This window comes from Perca flavescens, chromosome 12, assembly GCF_004354835.1.
Source record: "Perca flavescens isolate YP-PL-M2 chromosome 12, PFLA_1.0, whole genome shotgun sequence".
NCBI lineage: Eukaryota > Metazoa > Chordata > Actinopteri > Perciformes > Percidae > Perca > Perca flavescens.
In genome coordinates this window covers 2,074,062-2,090,051 of record NC_041342.1, presented here as the reverse complement: position 1 = coordinate 2,090,051, position 15,990 = coordinate 2,074,062, and the positions used below count along the sequence as shown (strand labels likewise).

At 38.6% G+C, this 15,990-nt stretch overlaps 1 protein-coding gene across 1 annotated transcript in view; it reads right to left on the bottom strand.

The window, feature by feature from the left end:
• Positions 1–15,990, bottom strand: part of LOC114565057 (neuropilin-1a) — a 103,235-nt gene that overhangs the window by 36,266 nt on the left and 50,979 nt on the right. Inside the window, exons 6-7 of the mRNA XM_028592876.1 lie at positions 14,601–14,767; positions 1,047–1,202 (exon numbers count right to left, since the gene is read on the bottom strand). Of these exons, the coding sequence (XP_028448677.1) occupies positions 1,047–1,202; positions 14,601–14,767 (323 nt within the window). The remainder of the gene's footprint in view (positions 1–1,046; positions 1,203–14,600; positions 14,768–15,990) is intronic.

Below are 15,990 nucleotides of genomic sequence, written 5' to 3'. Positions count from 1 at the left end.
TTATATAGACCTTAGTGGTCCCCTAATACTGTATCTGAAGTCTCTTTTATATAGACCTTAGTGGTCCCCTAATACTGTATCTGAAGTCTCTTTTATATAGACCTTAGTGGTCCCCTAATACTGTATCTGAAGTCTCTTTTATATAGACCTTAGTGGTCCCCTAATACTGTATCTGAAGTCTCTTTTATATAGACCTTAGTGGTCCCCTAATACTGTATCTGAAGTCTCTTTTATATAGGCCTTAGTGGTCCCCTAATACTGTATCTGAAGTCTCTTTTATATAGACCTTAGTGGTCCCCTAATACTGTATCTGAAGTCTCTTTTATATAGACCTCAGTGGTCCCCTAATACTGTATCTGAAGTCTCTTTTATATAGACCTTAGTGGTCCCCTAATACTGTATCTGAAGTCTCTTTTATATAGACCTTAGTGGTCCCCTAATACTGTATCATGATGTCTCTCTCTTTCTCATGGGTGGGCCAAATTCTCTGGGCGGGCAAAGCAAGGAAAGGGGAGGTAACCTTTCCCCTTATGATGTCATAAAGGGCAGATTCCAGATCTGAGCTTTCATTTTCTCAAAGGCAGAGCAGGATACCCAGGGCTCGGTTTACACCTATCACCATTTCTAGCTGCTGGGGGACCATAGGCAGGCTGGGGGAACTCATATTAATGTTAAAAAAAACCTCATAAAGTGACATTTTCATGCAATGGGACCTTTCAGTACATTTTTCTGGGGCGACCTCTGGCTCATCCCGTAGAGTGTGCCCCCCATGTAGGCTAAGTCCTTGGCAGCCCTTTGCTGCATGTCGTCCCCCCTTTCTGTGACCACTTTCCTGTCTTCAAGCTATCCTATCAAATAAAGGCCATAAAAGCCCCAAATAAATCATCTTTAAGTACAATTTCCTGATGATGCTTTTATACTTTAACTTAAGTAACATTTTCAATGCAGACTTATACTTGTAACAGAGCATTTTTTTTAAAGTGTGTATTAGTACTTTGACTTAAGTAAAGGATGTGAATACATCTCCCACCACTGCTCATCCTCACCTTCTGCTTGGAGCCCTCCTTCATGGTGACCCAGTCCTCTCCGTTGGAGCTCAGGTCCACTTTGTAGGAGCGGACGTAGTAGTGCTTCTTGGTCTCTTTGGAGATCGCTCCCTGCGTCCCGATAGCTGTGACGAATCGCAGAAATCCCAAGTCCACCTGGAAACACAGGAAATACAAGCTCAACGGAAGAATTCAGACAGGATTAAAGGCGAGGTTCGGACCTTCTGGTACTCATTTGACAAAAATGAAACCATGATTTGATTAATGAAATCTATTCACATATTTAATCAGCTGTAACACTTGAACACAATACGTTACGAGTGTGAGAAGTAGTTAGCGAGCAAGAAGAGAAGGCTTAACTAAACTTAGCTAAAAGTTATGTAAATGGTTGAAATATAAAGATAAATAGTCGAAATATAGAGGTTAAAGTTATGTATAAACACTCACAAGTGGTAGCAAACTGTTTGCCTAACTGACTTAAACACTGATATCCACTTTTATATAAGTAATAGTGTTGAATAAACTCAAGTTTGAAATGAATTTGAATGAAAGTTGGAAACCACTGGCCTCTAGGTAAAAGAAGTGGATTTGTGATCCAAAAATCCAGTTGGAGACAGCAAATGAGAAATGCTTTCCCCTTCTTAGTACTGTCAAAAAGCTTTTAAGAAAGGAAATGAAAGCCTGAATATTCAAAAAAAAGATTTTTTGAAGCCTGATTAAATCCCAGGCTGTTCAAGCATAAGATTGTGATTGTTCGAGGCAGATTTTAAAGTGTCAAAGTGTGTAACTGCATCAAAAGGAAGAAGAAAAAAATCCTCAACTTTTTTACAAACAAAATATAATATGAAAGTTTAATGAATTGCTTAGTCCCAGCATCTACATAAAGAGCCAAAGCATATTATTTTCTTTAAAGTAAAATACAACAATGGCTTGCACCATGTTTCACTTTAAGCTCATGGGAAACAAGAGGCTCAGATCTCATTAATTATACCGTGATTTGTCCATAAGCAGAAAGTGAAAAATCAGAGCAGGACACTGGAGAGAAAGGCAGCACCGCTTGTTAAGACAACCGCCTCCCTAACACAAACAAAGAGCTTTTCAGGAGCATTATGCCGTCATATACTCCACAACTAAACTACTTACAAGAGATGTAAGTCATGAGTATGTTCTCTTCCATAATATCTACCTGGTGAGAAACACCAGTCCTCTCGATGTAACATTTACAGTAAAAAGAGAGAAAACATTTTTTAGGTGATTCCCTTTGGCTTCTTATTGACATTTTATTATCAACATAACTCCCTTTTCCCAGAAATGGATGGAGCGTGACATTTGATTTAGGTCATGTGTTTAATTCAGGCCTGTTGAGTCAGAGATGCACTGAGGTTTGAGCCTCAGGCTGCTGATCCACAAGGATGTCCAGAAGAGTCTCTGTGTGTGCGTGTGTGTGTGTGTGTGTGTGTGTGTGTGTGTGTGTGTGTGTGTGTGTGTGTGTGTGTGTGTGTGTGAGAGAGAGAGAGAGAGAGAGAGAGAGAGAGAGAGAGAGTGAGTGAGTGTGTGGGAACCAGCTCAGGATCAATTTTATGGTTGTCCACCAGCATCACTAATGACTATTGTGTGACCTGTGGTGGGTGTGTGTGTGTGTGTGTGTGTGTGTGTGTGTGTGTGTGTGTGTGTGTGTGTGTGTGTGTGTAAGAGGTTGTGTCGGACCAACAACAGATTTTGTGAGAGTAAATAAGGACTAAATATATAACAGCTGGATTTAAAAACAAACAGAAGTATTGTGGGTTTAGGTGAACAGCATGGTACACTGTTTCAGTCTAGTTTAAACTCCAGAACATGAAAAGAGTCAGCTCAATACAACTAAATACACAAGTTTTACTGAGATCTAAAGTAGAGTAGTGTAGAGTGGTCCAGTTTAGCCTAGCTTAGCACAAAGACTGCAAGCAGGGGGAAACTGCTAGCCTGTAACTGTGGATAAACCCCCCGTAATTCTTGAATTTAATAGTGTCTATCTCGCTAACTTGATAAGGGGTCATCCCTATGTTCCCAGGGGCCAATGTTCCAGGGTCCTATGTTCCAAGGGTCCTATGTTCCCAGGGGCCAATGTTCCCAGGGGCCAATGTTCCAAGAGTCCAATGTTCCATGAGTCCAATGTTCTTGATATAAACTAACATTGTACTGGTAAGGGCTATCTTCACAGTTCAAATAGCAAACAAATGAAAGGAGATGGACGTTTCTTCTTTCATTTGTTGTAAAACTCTGTTAATCCAGTGTCGAAAGAAAAGTAAAAAATAAAAACTTCCTCGTTCGCACATTTGAGTAGGCTATAAGCTTGATAAAACATTCAAAAAGACAGTTTTGTGTTGAAGAAAAGCCTACACTCTAAAAACTCCTGGGTTATTTCTTTGTGTTGTGTTAAAATGATGGGTTATTTTTTCAGAGAGTAACCATTTTCTGGGTTATAGGGCTAATATTTTGACCCAATTCCTGGATTGTTTGGGTTGCTGGGTTACTTTTCAAAGAGTAACCCATGTTCTGGGTTATAGGATTGTCTCTCTCTCTCTCTCTCTCACTCTCACTCTCTCTCTCTCTCTCTCTCTCTCTACAAAACAATGTACATCTGTATTTCTTTGCCAAATGCAAACCAGTACAATAAATTGTTGGGCAGGGTCATCCCTTTTCCCATATCATTTTGGAGGAGTTAGTTTGGTTATTTGTGACCCAACTCCTGGGTTAAAAAGGGCTTATTTTAAAGTGATGGTTCGGAGTAATTTCACCCTAGGGTCCTTTGCACCATGACCTCGAGCCAAACACCCCCCCAGAAGCTTTTTTCACCTGGGTCGAACACTGGGAGAGTTAGCATAGAGTAGCGTTATCAGCTCTACAAATTACAACACCGAAAAGAGATGCAACAAAAATATTTATTAATTTAACTTATTTTTTAAAGTAAGTGCTGTAGAATAACTATAAGGAGACAAGTTATAATTGAGGTAAGTTTGGAGACATTACCTTATTTAATCATTAAATTAATAAATATTTTTGTTCCATCTCTTTTCGGTGTTGTAATTTGTAGACGTCCCTAAGCACTCGTCTCACAGCAGCAGCAACAACAGCAGAGAGCAGAAGCCAGCAGGCAAGTGTTATTTACATAAACTTCTGGTGTACTTACAAACTTTACAATCCATCGTTTTATGAGTGCATAACCTATTTGTACTAGTGTAGACGTTTGGTATCATTTCGGGCATTATTAGTGGGGTAATGTTAAGAGACACTTCGGATCCATTAGCCCCTGTGCTAAGCTATTCAGCTGATAACGCTACTCTATGCTAACTCTCCCAGTGTTCGACCCAGGTGAAAAAAAAAAAGCTTCTGGGGGTGCGTTTGGCTCGAGGTCATGGTGCAAAGGACCCTAGGGTGAAATTACTCCGAACCATCACTTTAACCCAACATTTGGGTCAAGTATTTAACCCAGAAGTTGGGTCAAAAAGAGTAACCCAATTTTCTGGGTTGAAATAACCCAGAAATTAGTTGGTCCCTTTTTAACCCAGGAGTTGGGTAAAAAATACCCATAATGGGTTATTTTTTTATGCTTTTGACAGAACATGGCAAGCGGTCTAGTCCTGCTTCCAGTCTTTGTGCTAAGCTAATCTTAACACGTCCTAGATCTCTGTACTGACAAACAGAGATGAAACAGTTATCACCCTCTTATGTGACTTTGTAGGATAACAAACAGCAAGCATATTCATTATTTTTGTTATTTAACCTTTATTTATTGAGGGGAGGTTCACTGAGAGGCAGCCTCTCTTTTTAGCAGGAACCCCCCTGATCACATTCACACAGTTGCACACATTCATACCATATTTCCCAAAATGTCAGAGGGCAGGGCCAATATGTCAGGGTTAAACCTCAACAAACTCTTAGTCAGCTACAGTGAGAAGCTAGTTAATGTTGGCACAGAACCACAGACTGCACAAAACCGCAACCACTAAAGATTATGAATTCTCAGTCACAACAAAAAAACCACACAAATGAACCAGAACAAAGGTTAAGGTTTCCATGTCACACATCTGGAAACTCAGTTGTTCGTAGTCATTAGCTTAAAACCTGAATTATGTCATAGTCATTATGCCAGACATACAGTTCATAGAAAACCAAGCATCATTTTAAGTAGGCTACAGCTTTTAACATTATTATGTTAAGTACTTTGTTGGTAATCTTTATTCCAAAAGTGAATATCTCCTCTTACGATAAAGTGCTGCTGGAAACTTTATTCAACCTCCACCTGCCATTTGTTAGTTTTTTTCTCTCACAAATATAGTTTTAACTCTCAAAAACTCTACAGGTTTTCTGCTTAAACAAGGCGATTAACTGTCACATGTTAAAATAGCCAACATCTCTCTGGTGGCTGAAAGGAATTTACTGTATGACTTGACTGACTAAGCACATTGTCTTGTATGTGTGATTGAGTTAAAATTATTTGCCAGAATTCCTAAAAATAGAGAGAATTCCACCTTATAAAACTTCCATCCAAGTGTTTTAATCTCGTTTTTGGCTATAAATCAAATCACGGTGTAACTTGTTTTATGTTTTTAAAAAATAAACTACTGTAATCATGCTTATTTCACCAGCAGTTCAAAGAAATTGTTACTCCAAGTGAAATCACAGCGACAACTCGTGGCCATAGTTTCCCCAGTTTCCTCATGAAATTATGATCCAAGGGCTAAATAACAGATAAAAAAAAAAAGTCTTGTTCAGATGGCCAAGGCACTTTTTTCTCACTACAGCAAAGAAGCGTCCAGAAACATGACTGGAAAAAGATTACTAAAATGATAGTTATCATCAAAGAGAGTGCCGGTGATAACAGAAAGCCTTCCAGCGGTCTTTTTTAAATCAGTGATTCACATACATACCCGTCCACAAATCTTCCATCTTAAATTAAGAATACTTCAGCAGAACAGAATGGAGCTCCATTATCACATCAAGTTCCTCCAAACTGCATTAAGGCATGAACGGGAATCCATTTATTTCCATAACTGTGTATTTAATGAGGTGACGCTCCATTTCATTCCACTTTAACTAAACAAAATTGCTTGTTTGTTGAGTTTGGAAATTATCAGTTGCATATAAAAATACACAGCGCTTCAGTATGTGGGCTGCCTGTGATATATGGTGTGTAATTATACAACCATAGAGACGTTACCATGTGATACTGTACATGGGAAGGGACCCGAGGCCATTATTTAACTTCTCCCACTGCTGCTTTTTCAGGAGAAGAAGAAGAAGAAAATAGCTTCCCGTGGGTTTTGTGGGGGCTCTGTGACTGACAGCGAGACCCCTGGGAAACGTTGTTTTGTGGGATTGCTCGCCGGCGTTCCCAGCTGCCTTCTGCTCTACATTCCCACGAGATGTGTCACGCGAACGCAACACGCACTGTATGTAACCGAGACAGTGTGTATAGTAGGTTTTGTTGTGAAATGTAACAAACATGGGACTGGATCATTTCTGTTGGTCATTATGGCATCAAGAGTTGAATTTAGAAATGCAGTAAAGTGGCTTCCAGTCATCTTAGCTTGTGTCCCTTTACAAAAATGAAGCGATGCATCACAGGTCCTCTGTGGGGACATGAGCTGTTCAACCAAAGAGTGTTGCTATCTTAGATTGGTTAATGTTTGAGGCTATTTAGATTTTTTTTTGTGAAACGGTATATATTTTTCTTCCTTATGCTTTGAATCATCTTGTGACCCCTTACACTGTAAGAAAAATGTCCTGGCAGAAAATTACCAGTATCTATTCCGTTAAACATTTCTATTAATAAAAAAAAAATGAAAATTCTGTACATTTACAGTATATACTCTGTACCTATATATAGCTATAGTGTGTATATTTCACACTTTCCTATATGCCCTTTTATTGTGCTCCCTCTGTCACTGATGATTGGCAGTATGAATGTGTGTGTATAGGCTATGTTTCGGTGGACAGTAGAAACTGATGTGCCCTTCGGAGATAAATAAAGCTATCTGTATCTGTATCTACGTAATTGTACAAACAGTTAGGCGTTGTGCACTGACAATGTTCAACACGATATGTCTGAAAAGTGAAAAAAAAAAATAATAAGCAGACAATCTTTCAGAGTTTGACTAAAGAGTAGGCGATGTTTCTCCAGTTTAAAAAGGGACAGCCTCAGCTCTTACGGTAATCCCCAGGCCTGTAGCGGCCAGGCAAAGCTCCATTCTCCAGACTTCCTCTATCAAATGACTACGGCCAATTGCTCTTCCATCTTCTAATTACTCAACACTTGGCAGTGCCTACATTAATTCCACAGAAAATAGTCACACTTACAGCTTCTTAATGAAGGGAACAAAATGCAGGAAAGGGGGACATAATTCACTCAAGTATGGCTAAATGAGACTGAACAAAGAAATGCTGCTATTTCCTGCCAAAACAGGATACTGCTTTAGCAGTGATAGTAAAAGACGGAGCCCCACTTACTCAATTCTCATCTGAGTTTTCAGTGTTTACTTTAGAAAGTGCTGCAGTCTGGGGTTGCAGGGGATTACATGGGGAAAGAAAAAGTTTTCACCACTTTTCTAATAAAAAACTGCATGACTGACAATGTTTTGATGTGTTTTTATTAGCCTTGGAATCACACTCGATTGACATTTAGTTTTATTTAATTCATTCAACATTACTTTGTGTTCCTGTTAGCCAGTATTGCAATGTAACAGAGTACAAATACTTTGTTACTGTACTTAAAGGTGCCGTCGGTAGGATTGGGAAGATCCAGGACTTAGCCAAAACATTTGAACATCGACAACTTCTCAGTCCATCCCCCCTTTCTGCTAAAGCCCAAAACGGTCTCCTAAGACCCTCCCCCCACAAGGGAGAATGAATGCGTGTGCATGAGCAGTGACTGACACTCAGTTAGACATCCCCCCTGACCCTGATTGGTGCATCTGAACAGGGAGCGGTGGATTTTTGCAAATCACACTACAGGCCTGCTTCATGTAGTTCTACTGGAACATAGGCTCAGTTAAAGCAAATATGACAGAAAGGTAGTTTTATAAGTCTTACCTACTGTACCTTTAGGTAGAATTTTCTCAGATCTGCACTTCGTCATTTATATTTCTGGAAACTTTTCACTCCACTACTTTTCCTAAATAAAATGTATACTTTTACTTCACTACATTTCCCCTCAGCATCTTTGTTACTTGTTACTTACTACTTAGTGAAAGATTCTTCCTCACAAAAAATTGTTGATGTCATGACTCTGAGTATGATGATTAAGAAGGTTTGGAACCCTGAATATTATGCTTATCTATAAGAAAGCCACAATAAAGTTCATGATCAAAGTTTTTCTTTACTTTTACTTCAAAAAATGAAGGACATTTAATATCAGAACATTACTTTTGATAACACGGTAAATATCAGATACTCAGATCAGTATTGTTTTCAAGTACTTTATACAAGACTGATGTTAGCTGGGTTCTTGTTGGGAAGAAGGGGTTGTTTTGTTGTTTTGCCCTAACCAATAATCCAGCCAACATCATTTAGTTAGTTTAGGAAGATGACATCCCTGTTCTTCATCCCACACACTATGGCCACTGATTGGTCAACTGTTTCTCCAACCAGGGGAAACAGCCATCACTGGGCACAATAGCAGACCTATTAGAATCAGGGATCATGTTTAGTGACTAGGGCTGGGCAATATATCGATATTATATATCGATATCGTGATATGAGACTAGATATCGTCTTAGATTTTGGTTATCGTAAAATCGTAAAGTGTTGTCTTTTCCTGCATTAGAATAAAGTGATGTCATTTTCTGAACTCAACAGACTGTTGTAGCTGTCCTATTATTTGCCCTTACACACTTTGTCATTAAATTGACATTACTGATGATTATTTATCAAAAATCTCATTGTGTAAATAATATTTTGTTAAAGCACCAATTGTCAATCCTACAATATCGTCGCAATATCGACATCGAGGTATTTGGTCAAGAATATTGTGATATTTGATTTTCTCCATTAGTGACATGTATACCTTGAAAACTGACACCTTTACATTAATAACAATGTTGGAAATCTTTTTCAAATTTTCGAAATACTTTCTTATTGCAACCTTGAGGCTTTTATCCCACCAAATAAATGCAACACAATAATTAGGCGACCCTATCTCCACAAAAATGAAAACAGCAAATTAAGGAGGCACAACTTGCTGGAATTGTTATGAATGATACCGTCATTCCCTACACCTAGTGTTTATATCTAATGTTCATGCCTGATTGTAGTTAGTGAGCGACTCACACTACCGTTTATTAATTATTGGCCATTTTGGCCACCTAGTGGTTTTAATGTTTTGCTGAATTTATGCATGTGTTTTTTAGTTTTTTATTTACCTCCCTGTTGTATGTACGTTGTCGTATTGATAATTTTATTTCTATTGTATTTCTATTGCTATATTATTTTGATAATTATTATTTTCTTTTCTTCCTGACATTCTGTTATGTAATGATTGTGATATATGTTGGGACCCCTTCAAAAACGAGATAGTAGTACATTTCAAGGGGTTTATCCTAATAAAGAAACTTGAAATACGTCTTTCACCACAGCCAGACAGCCAACTCAGACATAGGTCTAACACGTACGTCTTCATTCACTAGTCTGATTTGTGTCATTGACATTTCCTGCGTGTGGAAGTTCACCGAGGCATTCCTCCAGAGGTCTGCTCTGGATAGCGAGACCATTTTAACGCTCTCTGGAGGATCTTTTGTCTTTCAGTTTCCCCCTTGCTCCAACTACGACAACAAACCCCGCTCACACGGGGCCCAAATGTGATCTCCAGATGCACATCGCTGAGCTCTTCCTGGTGCCGTCAAAGAGACGCTGAAGACAAACGGCAGGGCGTCTATAAATACCTGAAGCCAGGAGGGGAAGGAAGCCTTTCCTGGGCTTACATCATGGTATTCAATTAGATATCAATTCACTACAACTTGTAAAGATGCACCTACTGGCCATTTTTTAGCCACATTCGTACGAATGAGGTGTTGAAAGTACACTGTAAAAACGTTTTTTTTTTAATTGTCTACAAAAGTCTGTAAAATTATGGACATTTTAAATTAACAACCCAACTGTTATGTATTATGCCCAAAAAAATCTGTAAAATACAGTGTTTTGCTGTGTTTTGCTGCTAAACCTTGAATGAATATGACTGTAAATGTATTGTTATTGACATTTATTTGATTAGGGTGTTTTACATACATTTTACGTTTTTTGTTTGGCAGCTGTTGCTACCAGTCCTTTGACCGTTTTTTTAAACGTTTATATATATATATATATATATATATATATATATATATTTTTTTTTTTTTACAGTGCAAGTAATGTTTTTGTATATGATCAGATCTTTTGAGCATTTTTGAAGAGGACGTTTTATTTGTGTATGTTTAAGAGGAGCCATGTTGCTTGAAACATGTTGATTTGTATTTTTATAATTACCATTAAAGTTTACATTCAAAGCTCATTTTACTACGTACAAGTTTCTCCTTCGGTGATTTTATTGCTAGAGGTATTTTAGCATTTCTTCTTGAACATTACAGTTAATTCCTCTGTCAATCTTTAAAATGTTTTTTTATTTATTTATCTAACCAGGAAGTCCCTTGAGATTAAAATCTCTTGAGGAAATTTTAGAATTTCAAGGGACACCTGGCCAACATTTCTCAACATTACAAGGTTACAAAATTATAAAATAGAGCATGTCAAAAACAATCAAGGGACAACCGATACATAATACAAATACAAAATTGAGTTTAGGAAGAGCAATTGCACTCTTCAGTTACACAGTTTTTTTTATAAGTCAGTTAAATAAGTCACAACAGTGAAAAATAGGATTACAGATATATCTGAAAGCTGAATAATGAGCTCACTGTCTGCCGCCATCTGAAACTGCCACTGGGTAACCTCACCCCGAAAGAATTATATATAGTAACCTGAAATAGTATCAATAAAATATGAATGCCTTTAAATGAATAATAGAAGTGTTTGCATCGGAGTGGGCGTGCATGCAAGAATTAACAAAGTCATAATTTTCTTTTCAAGTAAGATAAATGGAAAGCCGTAAGGCAAACCACGCTGTGCGGAGTTGGCCACGCACCACACTTAATCAAATAAAATGGAAAATTCTCTTCACAAAAACCACCAGTCATAACTCACAGAGTCGGGGACAAGCAACAGTATAGGTTCTGAGGCTATAAATCACTGTGGCAGGGGGATGGTCTGCTGTTTCTTCAGGAGGGACTGGCCACAGGGCTTTACTGCACACAAACACACACACACACACACACACACACACACACACACACACACAAAAACTGGACTACAGCTTCCAGCCTCGGGCGTCAGGCGAGAGCGTGTGGGACTGAGAAGTTGCTGGTGCAAATCTCACAACGGGTGACCTGAACCAGGAGTGTCGTCACTTCCTTTAGTATACAGTCAGTGTGTCCTTATGGAAAAACTCTGAGAGCTGCTCAGACGCCAACAGCACAATTTGCTGAGAAGGCAGATCCATGCTCAACTAACTCTACCAAGTGTTTTACCTCTACTTTTTTATATACCATGAGAAATGGGCATGTCATGTGTGCAAAGACTTGGTAGGGTTTTATTCCAGGGCTTTAAAACAATCAAATCAAGACAATTTGAGGGCTTCTGTACTGTAAATTAATAGAAGGAGCATTTGTTTTAATGTTAGTACAGTAAGAACACAAAGGTGGACTGGAACATATCAGGGAGGTAAGGGTATAGTACCAGTAAGGGTTTTAAAAAGTATGTTTATAGCATGAAAAAGGGGATGGGATCAAACCAAAGTCCAAAAGTCAACATGTTTGTAGGGATATTTTAGCTTTCCCTATATGTTGGCAGGGAAATATCACAATGATGCCTATGTAAATCTATGCCTATATCAACATACTGTATATTAGTGAAGATGCTTTTTTTGTTTATTGTGTTAGAGAAGCCTCATATAGTACATGTGATCAAAAAATGTGTCCTTAAATGTGACAAGAAACACTTTTAGAAAACAATTTGTGCTACTAAGTCAAAACAAATAATGAAACATTCAGAAGGCATCATTGGTAAATAAACTTTTGTAAAATGAACACTACATATTTTAAGTGTATCCGACAACCTCTCTCTATAGATAAACCTATTAGCCTCTATGACAACACAGTGCTTCATATCATGACCTCCCTGAGGGCTCAGCTGTGGCCCGGTAGCTAAAAGGAGTCCCCAGACAGACAATAGAGAAACACTACTACTAATCCGGCACCGTGGCCGTCCTCATGTCTACTTCCTGTTTTAACCCCCACAGGAAGGAAGTGAGCGTCCATTCTTACTGCGAGGGGCATTGTGAGTCTTCCTCTATGAGTTCCTGTCCTGCACAATGGGACAGTCTTGGACTCCAGCCGCATCGTATAGGTCTATCTGATGGGGGCGATCTCACCTAGAGTTAGTTATCTTTGGTCCAAAAACCATATTAGGAAAAGCACATGCTTGCTGTTTACAAAGCCCAATTATAAATGAGCCAGAACTCTAAAAGTACCAGACGTTTTGGTGAGCTGTCGTCCTGTCAGTGCTGATAATTCAAGAGAGATACAAACAAATCAGTTCCTGGTTCCTTTAATTTTAGCCAAACATGATGGACTACACTCGCAGGGAAAAGAAAGGATTAGAAAAACAGTTTGGCTTTGTTCATGTGTGCCAAAGATTTCAAGCTTATCGTGAAGACCATCTTTGCTCTCTGTTTTCCCTTACTCAGTTGAAAAGCTGAGTCATTGCTGCTTATTCTCATACAAAACAGTATTCTGCCATACAAAAAACAAAACAAAAAAAAAACTTGGACCTACATAGATGCTCCAAATTGAGTAAAGACCTGAAGCTTTGACATCGTATAAAATGTATTAAGCTATAGAAATTAAAAACACCCGAACAAATCACAATAACTGCACCCTGCCACTGAAACTAGCTGGAGAGAAAGCCACAGGCTAAAGCTAAATATACTTTTTTTTACCAGTAGCTCTCTCTGTCTCTCTCTGAAAAATATCCATTTTAATGAACTTCCATCTTGTTAACTATGTTTAAAAAAAAGAAAACACAACCAAATGATGAAGTAGCTAATTCTAGTCATGAAGCTAAATTAGTTTGGCTAAACGATAACTAGCATAGCTTAAGCTTCTGACGCTGTAGAACTCATTCAATCAGTTGTATTTAATAATCACACCATATCTACATTTTTACAGTAGAACTAAACTACCACATACAAAAAACAATAGTGTATGTCTGACTAAATGTTTGAAAAGCAAACTTCGTTGTTTCAAACTACAATCTAGGAAGAAAAAAAGACAGAGTACTGTATGTGCATATGGAAAGCAAATTCTTTGATATTTCACAATTTATATAGTCATAAACCTTACGATAGATTATAGAAATGCATGTTGGGCTTCTCAGTGCAGCTTTAAACTGCATTGTATCCTACCTAACAAAATTAGAGAAAGCTCCAGAGTTCAAATACAAAGAATGAAATGCATTTGACTTAAAGGTCCCATATCAAGCTCATTTTCAGATTCATACTTGTATTTTGGGTTTCTACAAGAACATGTTTATGTGCTTTAATGTTAAAAAAAACACATTATTTTTCTCATACTGCCTGTCTGAAAATACCTGTATTCACCCTCTGTCTGAAACGCTCCGTTCTAGCGCATGTCTCTTCAAAAAAAGCACTTTCTACATATATAGGTTGTTGTGACATCACAACCGTACAGAAGTCCCGATGGCTCGATTAAAGGCACAGTTTCTGAATCCTGGCTGTGTGCATTTCTCTGTGGATTGAGCACTTTGATACTTTCACAGTATTTATATAGCACCTCGACCTGCTTTGTACTTTATAATAAAAAAATACATGGCAATTTCACTTTTTACAATACAGGACATTTAAAGGCAGCTTGAAACAGAAACAGTTTGTTGTGTCCCTGATGTGTGTACAGAGGCCAACATGACTTAGAAGCCAATCTGTCTGCACTTCTTCCTTCTCAAACCTGTACAGCAGTTAGTTTAGCCAACTGAATCCTCGAGCAGTAAAAAGATATCAAATATGTTTTATAGCTAGAAACACTGGCCTGCTCTATTTCCACATTCAGTGATTGCAGGCTGCTACGTCAGATTTCACAATGAAGACAAGACATGTCAACTGTGCTGGAGAGGCGAATTTGAATAAATAATTCATGTTGTGTTATTTTCTGTTCCTTTTTTGTCCGTATGATGTGCAGAGAAAAAGTGTTACAAATGAGTGAACAATATTCAGACCAGATGTGAGCAAGATCTCAGCGGTACATCCAAGTTCAAACTCAGGGAACACGGTTTCTCCATGAATGAGCAAACGTACATTTGGAGATCAGACTCTACAATGAAGACCAGTGTAATGTAATTTCAGTCACAAGAAATTCAGGAATCCTCCCTCAAAATGTGATCCCTCGACTTCTAATGTAACCAAACATTACTGACCTGAATCCACTCCCTGACAGTGTCATCAGAGGGCGTCCAGCCGTTCTCCTGGTAGTTGAGGCGCGAGCGTTCAGGGGACCAGTTGGAGTTATACTGGGAGGAGGCAGTGATCTGCTCTGAGGAAATTTCCCCCGACTCCATGCCCAGTGGCTCCATACAAGCAAAATCTGCCAAAGAAAGAAAACCTCTATTAACAAGAGTTCAACAAGAGTCCTAAATTATATTTTTTTGAATCACTTTTTGCAGCCTCTGATGTGGTGGTTAAAAAGAAGGTATTGTTCATTTTACTGTATTTATCATTTTGTGTTGATAGTTAAAATAGAACAATTTATTTGAATCAATTGATCTCCCAGATGGGTCTCTGTCATAGAAAATGGCTTCAACCAATTAAAGGGATACTTTGCCAATTTTAAACCAGCTCTGTCATCTTTGTGTGGGCAGTGTGTTTAAAGATTTTTTTTGTTGGCATTTTAGGCCTTTATTTGACAGGACAACTGAAGACATGGAAGGGGAGAGAGGAGGGAAGGACATGCAGCAAAGGGCTGCAGGTTGGACTCAAACCCAAGCCCGCTGCGTCGAGGAGTAAACCTCTACATATGGGCGCCCTTCTACCAACTGAGCTAACCTGGCGCCCGACAGTGTGTTTAAATGAATGGTGTTTGGCTTCACTGCGGAAAGCTCCCTGTCCTGGCGCCATGGAGGGAAGCCAAACACCGTTCATCTAAACACACTGCCCACACTGCCATGACACAGAGCTCAATTTAAATCAGCAAAATATCTTTACCTATTTAGACGTTATCAAGGAACATGAAACCCAGTTGGATCTAATTCATGACCTCAATCATCTTATCTACTTTGACTATCGTAAAACTATAATGGTGGTCTGTGTGTTTCTTAGACACCAGTGAACATAAAGTATTTGTTCCTAATCACATCGCAGGGTGGAAATCACTCTGGCAATCATTTTTATGTCCAGAATATCAACAAATGAGGAGGTAATTATTATTGGATCATAAGGGGAAATGTTTGTCATCAAAAACATACAAACTGCCCCTTGAATATGAGCTTTAAAAAGTTTATTACACACATCATTAGCTGGATAAACTGAATTCCGGGTACTTGCTAATGGCTGATTCTGAAAGAAACACCTGTAGTCATTAATCTGTGTTAAAAAGAAAGGTTTGTTTTGTTGGTTTGAAAACCACGTGAGCATTGAGGTTCACCCAGACACTGTAACGTGTCTGTCCCTGCTGGGCAGTAGTAAAGAGTCATTTCAAACAAGCTCCTGTGTATGTTGCACTTTAGAGGCTGTTTGGTGACACTGGCTTTTGTATAGTATCCATACATTCACACACTCATCCTACATGCAGACATGTGAGGCTAAAACCCA